The sequence below is a fragment of the Apis laboriosa genome, unplaced genomic scaffold, assembly GCF_014066325.1.
Source record: "Apis laboriosa isolate Shangri-la unplaced genomic scaffold, ASM1406632v1 scaffold16_cov148, whole genome shotgun sequence".
Taxonomy (NCBI): domain Eukaryota; kingdom Metazoa; phylum Arthropoda; class Insecta; order Hymenoptera; family Apidae; genus Apis; species Apis laboriosa.
In genome coordinates this window covers 2093622-2104213 of record NW_025222129.1, presented here as the reverse complement: position 1 = coordinate 2104213, position 10592 = coordinate 2093622, and the positions used below count along the sequence as shown (strand labels likewise).

General features: G+C 48.5%; 1 protein-coding gene across 7 annotated transcripts in view; it reads left to right on the top strand.

Moving 5' to 3' along the window:
- LOC122711126 (zinc finger protein castor homolog 1-like) overlaps positions 1-10592 on the top strand; it is a 110834-nt gene that overhangs the window by 79313 nt on the left and 20929 nt on the right. For all 7 annotated transcript variants that reach the window (XM_043929591.1, XM_043929595.1, XM_043929594.1 and 4 more), the window contains one exon: positions 5146-5209. In XM_043929591.1, the coding sequence (XP_043785526.1) occupies positions 5146-5209 (64 nt within the window). The remainder of the gene's footprint in view (positions 1-5145; positions 5210-10592) is intronic.

The following is a 10592-nucleotide window of genomic DNA, read 5'->3' as shown; positions in this document are numbered from 1 at the left end:
AAAAAAAAAAAAAAAAAAAAAAAGAGAATCGGGAAAATCACGTTTCTTCTAAAATGAAAAAGTCATTTTCAACACTATAATGTCTCACTATCGATCGATCGTTTCGATTCTCTTTGATTTCGCTCGACGACGTTGACGACGTTTTCAATTGATAATTATAAATAGAAAAAGAGCGTGCGTGCGATGATGCGGATCGAAGTGGATCGGAATAAAATAATAGAAAGGGAAGGAGAACGTGTTTATTTTCGTCCGGATCGAGTTCAATTTCGAGAAGTTTTTAAGATAGTCGATGGTCGTTTTCATCCGTTCGTTATACCGGGCCGCGTGAATCGAGCTTAACCCGTGACTCGAGCGACGTAGATCGATTATAGTAGACCTCGTGGACACCGGGCCCGGTTGATGATGACGTGACAACACCGGATTGTCAACATGCCGCGAGCATCTGCTACAACGGTTGGATTTCGTTCAACTTGTTTCCACTTGAATGACCAGCGCCAAGATCCCATGCTCGCCGTGCCAATTATATGAAAATAATTATCTCGATTTATTGGCGGCCGGTGACGCAATACCGAGATAACTAATTCACCGTGAAATCTTGTTCGCGGGTTTAAAACCTCTTTCCTTAATTGACTCGACTCCGTTGATTGCTGTTTCCCTTGTAAAATCAAATCTCGTAACTAATTTATTCCCGTTGCATATTTCTCTCTCTCTCTCTCTTTTTCTCTTCCTCTTTCTCTCGATCAAACCCGGTGTCGGATAACGCGCGCTCGAAATTCAACATCATTCAGAATAATTATCGAGCCTGTCCATTTTCTCCAAAATTTTATTTATTAGTTTCTATATGTGTTTAGATATATATATATATATATATATATCGGGAAAATTCTTCGCGTGTAAATATAAATCGCGCTAATCCACGCAGTTCGTTGTTCGGAGAAACTGAACCACGTCCAAGATAGTATAACGTCGCGCAGCATCGATGACTCAATGAGACGAGCATCAGGAGTTATTCCGTTGATAATTCGTTTCCATCCGCAATTCTTCTTTTCTTTTCTTTTCTTTCTTTTTTTTCCGCGTTTCAACGACAAATGTTCGTAAAAATTACTCGCGCCTCGATCCCTCGAGCATTTCTTATTTCTTCTCGAAACAAAAGAAATCATCCCGACTCGATCCCGACCGATAATCGGGGAATGTTATCGACGAGGCGGAGAAAGAAGAAGCGAGAGAGGCGGAGAGAGAATCGCATCGGTGGCTCGATGATGACTCGTGGACGGGTCGTAAAGTCTGTCGCATTCCAGCGGGAAACGCGCATCCGCGCTGGAATAATTCAGGGGTTCCTGGAACGAACGCAACCCGATCGTAATTTGTCCCACGATACGGTACATATTGGCGGTAATCTCGGCTTTGATTCTTGACCTTAATTCGTTCAGACATTGTTCCCATAAAATAATCGAGAACAATGATCCCCTTTCCCCTCGCGATTCGCATTACGCGGCGCGTACGTGTATATGTGGGAGAAATATAGGAGGAAAGGAAGGAAAGGGAGGGAAGGGCGCGGAATGGGAAGGGACGATTTGTCGACGGCCGTCGATAAAGTCGTCCGTCCCGTAAATAAAAATTTCGACTCGGATCTCGATTGCATACCGCGGTTCAGCGCGGTTGAAACATTTTCGCGCGGCATTCGTTTCGGAACGGCGGAGTCGATCGAAGCCAGCGTTTTTTCAATGCGATTGCATTTTCACAATGACTAATAAAACGTCTGACGTAGAATTCTTAAAATTGCCAGGCGAAAACATTTGGGTAGAGGGGATTACGTCAGACACATCGGGGAATTAACTTTCTAAAAGAACAATTAACATTCTACGCCATCCTTCGACACACCCTACATTCGATAACCGCTTCATACGTACGTATTGTATTATTCCAATAACTTGGAACAACCACAGTCCTCTCTTTCGGAGACGCTTCCATAACGTATAGCGTAAACCACACCCTCGAACAAGAAAATGAGATCCGGCGTTGTTCCTTCGATACGTACGTAGCGAAATGAAGGAAAACGAGGAGGAGGATAAAATCGGTACGCTCTCAGAGAGCGTCGCCCCTCCTCTCTCCGCGTGGCCGACCACCACCCCTTTCGAGGCGATTTTCTCGAGAAAATGTCGGTCCGAGAGAGGAGGACGATAGGTCGAAAGGAGGGAAATTCACGATGGGTTTCGCTTTTGCACCAGAGTCTGGTAGTCTTTAACCGTCGAGAGCTAAATATACATGTGTATACGTGGCCGAAGAGGAGACACGAAATGGCCCGGGAGGCTCGGTGTATCGCCACGCTGGAATCCCATACGGGGAGAATTGAAATTATTCCCCCGATTTTTGTCGTGTCGTTTACATTATTTTCGCCTTTGAATATTAATGGGCATATGCTCTCCGGCGTTATGGCACAAGAAGTAACAACGGCGTATAATACTCGACTCTTAACGTTATTCTATTGTTTGCAAATCAGCTCTATTGTTTTCTCATATACCTCTATACTCTCCCGGTTCCCTCTTTGCCCTCCCCCTATGCACTCCTCCTCCCTCCAACCTCTTCCCCTTCCCCTCTCTCTTACGCCCTGAGACGCTCTTCTTTTACCCTCTCCTCCTTCTCTCGCTCCATTCTCCGCTCTTTCTTTTCGTGCTTGATCTTCTTCTTCTTCTTCTTCTTCTTCTTCTTCTTCCTTCTTGTTGTTGTTCTTCTTCTTCTTTCTTCTTATTCTTCTTCTTCTTTCTTCTCCTCTTCGTCGTCGTGTCATCCTTTCAGCCAATGTGCACACACACACATACACACACGTATGCGCCTCTTCGCGGTATTTTCTATTTGTTTCTACGATCGCTGCTTCCTCTCTTCTTCTTCTTTCTTCCTTATATCGAGTTTCGCGCTCGGAACTACCTACCTACCTACGAGACTCTCTCTACCTATGAAACGCGGTGCGGGGGCCTACTCTGCAATCGAAATCCTCTTTGTGGCGCACGTACTGACTTTCCAATGTGTGGAAAGGGGGCTGCTGGATTCTTTTTGCCTTTTCTTCTTTCCTCCCTTTTGTGGGAGTCGCACGCTTCTTCCGGGGGACCTCCCGTCCCGTCCACGTATGTACGTACGTTAGACGTTATTATCGTCCCTTCTCTCTCTCTTTCTCTCTCTCTCTCTCTCTTTCTCTCTCCTCCTCTGAATATTCTTTTCAACGTGACGGCCATTAAAGGACAGGATGGGACGACCGACTCCGCTTTATGACACGGATTAGCGCGTCTCGAACGAGAAAAATTTCCATGCTGTCCATGATTCCGTGTACACAGTCCACAGTCAAATTCTGTCACGTTTGCCGGCCATATATTCCTCCTCTATCCATGAATCATCCAAGGATAAGGAGGCCGCTCCGTCGAATCTGCGAAACGTCTCGAGAAACTCTAATTAATCCTTATCCCCTTATATTAATCCGATCCATATCGATTCTGTTGAAACTTCACGAACGATTTCTCGAAAGAAAAATGTTCGAATCGATTTCTGTGCGTTCCTATATATATTTTTCGAAAAAAAAAAAAAAAAAAAAAAGAAAAAAACCAAGAAAAGAAAATAATGTCAAGATTTCGCATACTGACGACTATGTAATCATAGGCAAGAAGAATTTTCGTCCCCCGTGGACGACGGGCGGATCGCCGATTTCCCGCGGAAATGGCCGCGAAACATTCTTTCCGCCGCATTGCCATGCGATCCGCACGCCGATCCGTAATATTGGGCATCGAAGGTCGGCGATAATTATGAGCGTGGAATATAAATGGCCGATCGGTGGCCACGGTTCCACCAACGATGGAACGCGATTGTCGTGCACGTGAGCCGCGTTCCTTGCGCAGGCGGGCGCGGGGGGAGAGAGGAGGGAGGGGAGAGGAGAGGAGAGGAGAGGAAAATCGACCGTCGGTCGTCGGTCGGTCGGTTTGGCTCGAAAATGGGAATCGGTAGGAGGAGAAGACGAGGAGAAAGACGGCGAGACGGCGACGCAACGATGTGTGGCAATCGCTTCATAAATTCAACCACGCAACTAAACGCCACGCGGATCGGCACCGCAGAATACGGCTTCGGAAATCGTACAGGATTCGAATAATTTGCACCGCGATGGGGCTTCCGGCCAACCATCGGTCGTCCCTCTTTTATTTTCGAGCCGAGCGTCGAGGAACCCCTTCTCCAGAGAATCTTCTTCTTCTTCTTCTTCTTCTTCTCGTTTCCTTCCTTCTTTCGTTCGTATGTATCGTCGATTTCGATCATCCCCGAGAGGAGATTGGTTGGTTGATTGAGTCGCTTCGAAGCGAATGGATCGAGGAGGAAGGTTTGGGAAGGGAGGAGGGAGGAGGTTGTTTAAAATTCCTGTTGGAAACGAGGAATCGTTAATCGAGGACGCGGGTCGAAATGCATTTTCCCGCGCGGAACTTGTCTTGCTCTTGACACACATTTGCACATTGCACCGCCAAGGTCGACGACCTTGCCATTCCGTCCACTCGCACGTTTTTTCGGGGAACCGGAAGCCGTTTCCGCTCGGCGCGTAAAAGAGGATGTCGTTAACGATAAAGGTGGAATTCTTTGGCGCTCGCGAGCGAGCGAATGAACGAGCGAAACATTGGTGGCCGCCACCGATTTCTCTCCTTGTAGGGGATTTTATCGAGGGGCGAACGAGAGTTTCGTTCGGCGACAACGAAGGGTTGGACGGGACGAGTCAATTTAGGCCGATTCAAAGATTTATTTTATTATTTTATTACGTCAAATACGATCTAAGGACAGAGAGAGAGAGAGAGAGAGAGAGAGAGAGAGAGAGAGAGAGAGAGAGAGGAGAAGCGGAGAAAATCGCAGGCTCCGCTTTGGGTAGGGATCCGTTTTCCCAAAAGATCGACGAGAACGGGGCCCCGGATAATTTGGAGGCATTCAACTTTTCAACGACACGTGTCGCGCGCGGATTCATAGAGAGGCGCGCACACTCTCTCTTTCTCTCTCTCTCTCTCTCTCTCTTTCTCCGCGCGTTGTCCCACCATCGAGTTGCGTGGGCGGCCCCCTTTCGTCCCCATCGCGAGCACGGCCCTGAGCATGCTGGTGGTGCATTGTACATCGTAATGTATTTTCTTTTAGGTACCGCCGACAATAGCGAGCCTGGCGGCGATGAAGGTGGAGGCAGCTGACCCGAAGGTTTCCGGTGAGTTACTATTTCCGCCTCCTTACGGAATTATCGGGATCGTAATTAGATTCAAATCGAGTCTCCGCCGTTCGACGACCCTGCGCCAACCGGCAAGCAGACAGGAAGGGGAGGGACGTATGGGAATGAAAAAAGAAAAGAAAAAAAAAAGAAAAAAAAGGAAAAAAAAAGGAAGATGCGACGAGAGGGAAAACGAGAGAAAAGGCACGGCGTTGGGGGGCCGATCGAGGCGACTCGTGGGGGGAGGGAGGGAGGGGGGCAGAGAGGCAAGGGGTCGCGAGCGGTGCACGGCGTCCACGTACGAAATCGACCCGAGTTCGACTTCGAGTTCGAGAGAGACCCATCGCGCAATAAAAGTTTGTTGGATCGCGAGTTTTTCTTTTCCTTTTTTTCTTTTTTTTTTTTTCCCCGGAAGCAAAACAGCTGCTGCGCGCGCGCGCGCGAGTATCGCTCTTCACGATTTTTTCCTTTTTCTTTTTTTTTTCTTTGACACGACGAGGTTGTTAACCTCTCGTAGAAACGCTTCCCCTCGTCGAGCGTTTATCTCGCACGGAGGGATGAATCGCTCAACAGGTGGTCCACGAGTTTCGATCCGCGTAATATATATATATATATTTTCTCGAGCCTCCTCGGAAAGGAGTTGCGCGCGCCTGCGTTTCTTTTTTTTTTTTTCCAAATTGTTCGAATCCTTCGGCGAGACATCCGGGGACAATGGTCCCGCATCCGAGGCCCAATTATCGATTATTGCCAGAATAAGTCACGTGGCAGAGGCGCGCATCGTCGTCTCGTGCATCGTCTCGGCTCGAAAACGAGGAAGGACCGCGCGACGCGACCGTCTCTCGCCTTCTCTATTTACTCGATCGAATCGGTTGTTGCAGGCGGGTCGTAAATCGTGCGCAACCTGACGAAACGAGTCGTCGTGTCCTCCCATGCTTTCAGCGTTTTGTGGCCTGCTGGGGCTCTTCCCCCTTTATTGGAATATCCGCCCACAGCATTATGGGAATTATCAAGGAAATGGGATGAGCGCAAAGTGGGTCCCACGAGGGGGCTGAAGGGGGTTTGTGCCTGGTCGCGACGATCGGGAAAGAGAGGAAGACCGTGCGTGGAAACGGATTCATGCAGGTCCCCCATACACACCCCACCCACCCTCCCCCCTTTCAATACGTTCCATTCGAAAAATTATGTCATCGATGGAGAGATATCGTGGTCCTCGTGATTGGCGAATTGAAGGGCGAATGTCTTTTTTTTTTTTTTTTCCCTTTCTTTATAGATTTCCCAGTCGATTTCCGATCGTTCGAACGTTCGAACGTGGCGCTGGATCCATCGATCCGCTGGAATTTATCCGTCGATTCATTCTCTCACGAAAGAACGTGTGTGAGAAAGGTGTGGTTACGTCAGATCGATTCGAGCAGAAGAGATTCCTAAACGAGCTACACGCAACACGACGAGAAGAAAAAAGAGAAGGAGGAGGAGGAGGAGGAGGAGGAGGTGCCTCCTAGCGAAAGAGGTCCTCGTGACGTTCTCGACGACGACAAAACGACGACGAGTTAATTTTAGATCGTGCCACGAAGCACCGCGATCGATCGACTATAGAATCGAGAAGAGTCAGTGACTCGATGAGAATTTCATTAATTATAGGACATCGCGGGGATAGGATCTGTTGCGTTGCGTAATCGCGTCGATACTCGTTTATAAATACGCGCACCAAGCTCGAAACGTCTACCTATCGCGTCGCCGTCTCGTCTCCTCTCTCTCTCTCTCTTTCTCTCTCTCTTTCTCTCTTGTTTTGTCACATCCGATCCGCGGGGATTCTTCTGTTTCTCGTTTTCTTTCTGCCCCCCTCCCCTCGATCGTTCCTTACCGTCGTCGTTTCGAGCGTCTCTCTTCGTTCGTCGACGACCACGACGAAGACGACCACGACCACGACAACGACGACGACGACGACAACGACGAGAGGTTTTCGGTTGGAAAACGAAGAAACGAATCAGAACCGACAGCGGAAATTATATGTAATCGTTTGACAAAGGAGTGCCGAAGGAAGGGGGAGAGAGAAAGAGAGGAGTGGGCGGCCTCTCTCGGTGTCTCTGTTATCCAGAGACACATTCCCACAATTTCGGATCGGCCAATCAACGTCTCGCGCTCCCGGACGATATTAAACTCGTCGCGAGATCCGCGTTGAAACCGAATAAAATAAAATTGTGCGTTGTTGGTCGGTCGTTGTTAGTTGTGCGCGTTTGTCCCGACGCGAGAAAGGGGGAAAAAAAAGAGGAGAGAAAGAGAGAGAGAGAGCGAGAGAGAGAGAGTGTGAGAGAGAGTGTCGGCCGAGGAGAAGGAGGAGGGGGGAGGGAGGGTGTGGAGAGGCAGAGGCAGAGACGGCGAGACAGATGGCCGGGAGAAAGAAGGAGAGAGAGAAAGAGCGAGGTGGGAGGGGGAGCGGCGGCGGCGGCGGCGGCGTAAGGAGAAAGAGAGAAAGAGAGAGGGGGAGGGAGAGAGAGGGCAGCAATCAAAGCTGATTAAGCCCACAACTGGGGAATCTGTGGGGCCAGTGTCTCACGCCAATCTCGCCCAATCAACCGGTTGGCCGGGGAGATTTAAAAAATAGAATGCCTACTGTCAATTGTCCCATAATTTAAATAAATCGAATAAATGGACAAAGTGGCCAATTAGAGTAGTAGTTGCTGCTTGCTGCTTTAACGCATTATTCTCTCTTTCTCGCGGTGTCTTCGCCTCCCCCCCCCCACCCTCCCTCCCTCCCTCCCTCCCCCTCCCCCTCCTCCCTTCACCCTCCGCCCTCCACCCCCCGCCATCCCCCTGCCAAACCATCCTCGCTACAATGTCCTCGCTTGGCCCATCTTTCAACGTCTCCTTCGAACTCTTCTCCTCTTTTCTCCTTTCGCTCTCTTAACTCGATCGGAGATCGGGGCACGTTAACGTTTGAACCTCCCCCAACGAGAAGACCACCTTGCGTATTATTACGTTGTTCAAGACCGTTCAAGAGCAGATTCGCTTCCGCCGTTTCTTTCTTCTATCAACAACATTCATATCCTCTTCTATCGAATTCAAATGTAAATCCATACGCAACACCGATACGCAATTTTCACGTGAGAAGATCGGTTTAATTGCGTACGATGCGATTCGTAGAGAAGAATTCGCAAGATCGAGAGAGAGAGAGAGAGAGAGAGATCAAAGTTTCGTAGTAAGGGAAGGGAACGGATGGATCCGAAGATGATCCTTGTTTCGCAGTAGTTGTATGTTCCATCATCATTCCGTGGATGCACAAACGAAGCTTAATTGATTATCCGCGACCCGGTGGCCCCCGTACGCTCGTCTTCGATTATGGTCGCATCGAAATTTCAGCGAAGCCGCGTTACGTGGAATGGCACGGACGGGCTTTAACAATTACAAGCAATTTACGACTCGAACAATTACCGCCGACATCCGTGAACCACGTTTGCCAAGCTGCACCTGTTCGACATTCATTTACGACGGATGCTTAACAGCCTCGTTGATACGCGGCGGTCATTAATTCGCATTAAATACAATTCAATTAACAGTTCCTCGCCGGTTCCAACCCGTCCATCCTCCATCCGTTCCATTAATATGCCGAACATTCGCCGAAAATTACGTCCGTTACTTACGGTTAGCGGCGCGATAAGCATTAATCGAACAACTTTGCGCCCCCTCTCCGCTGCTTTACGATCTTGTCGCGCGCTCCGTTCCACTCCGTTCGCCCGTGTATCCGTCGACACCGCGAATATCAATTCTCGAATATCGTTTGCTCGAAGCTTAATCGTTTGTCAATAACCGATACCGATGCGATTGATAATAAACCGATAAAGTCGCGATTCTTCTCCTCCATCATTTTTCACCGTTATCCGAAATCACGAAAATTATCGAGAAAAATCGAAATCCCTCCCTCCCTCTGTTTCCCTTGCACCGCGCACAACCACGGCATGGTATCCCTCTCCTTCCTTTCCAAGAAAATCTCATTAAACCGCGTGTTACGGTGATCAAGAAATCGGCACGCCGAAGCTTTTAATCATCCTCCACACGGAGGAGGAAGAAATTCTATTCGTTCGTTGGTTCGTTCGGCGGGGTTGCACGTTCGGTCGAGGGAACGAGAGGCGGGGGAAAAAATGCGGCGTATTAAGCGGCCAATTATGCGAATCTGGCTCATCTCGGCGGAGCAACGGCTGTGTAACGCATGTCTGGAAGGTAGATAAGGTACCCTCGTAGAGGTTGCTCGTACACCTACGTGGGCTGGCAGTCAAGTCGAGGCAGCCGACCGGGCAAATAACAAATAAAGCATAAACGGGAGCTACAATAAATAACTGGTGCACCGCGTTCTCTGCATATACTCGCCGAGCCACCACGGACCCTTCGGGGCCTTATTTCTCTCTCTCTCTCTCTCTCTCTTCCCTCCCTCCACTCCACCCCCACCAATGGGCCCCCTTTAAGGACCATATATATGTCATAACGTAGTCGCCGAGAGAGCAGACCGGGATTTGAGAAAAATCGTTTCTGACTTATGCGGTTGCCGTGAAAACGGATTTAGGGGACCACTTTTATCTCTCTCTCTCTCTCTTTTTCTCCCTTCTCTTCCTCTCGTTTTATTTGAGATTGTACATTTTTGAGGAATTACAACGAGGGAACCTTGTTTGGGAACGAAATGTGAATAACCTTATTCGAAGTGGAACGCGTTCTTCACGCGTTTCGAAACGTTTTATTGTATCTGGAATTCTGGATTTTCGGAGAAACCGCGTGTCGATTGAAAATATTTTTATTCGATCAGATCATGGTTAGAAAGATCAGGAGAGTAGTCAGTTAGTTAGTTAGTTAGTTGGTGGAAGCGTGGAGTTGGAATTAATTATTTAGACGGTATAATAAATAAATTTGACAGGTATCCACCGATTCGTTGCTTTCTTTCTCGCCTCGCTCTCTCTTTCTCGCGTCGGCCCTCTCCGCATAATTGGTTACAGATGCATTATTCTTCGGCTCGGCTCGTTTCGCAGCCCATGCATAAACATTAAACTCTTACGACATGGGCGTCGTTCCTTTTTTTTTTTTTTTTTTTTTTTCCTTTTTATTTTACCCCACCTTTTTTTTCCAACCCTTTTTCTCCGTCTCTCTCCCTCCCTCCCTCTCCCTCTTCCCCTCTTTTTTACCTCGGCCGATTGTGTTTCTAATTTCGCTAACACTCGTGAACCGTCCGGGACTGATTGAAATTCCTCCGATTGTTTGAGGAGGACCGCGTTCGAGATCTTTGACTCGGGGCTGCCCCCGAGGTGGATGCGGCGCGATAAAAAATAATTAAAAACCATTTCGATCCCGCCAACCAAGCTCGTAAATTTAAACGAGAATTTGGTTATCGGGAAACGGTGTA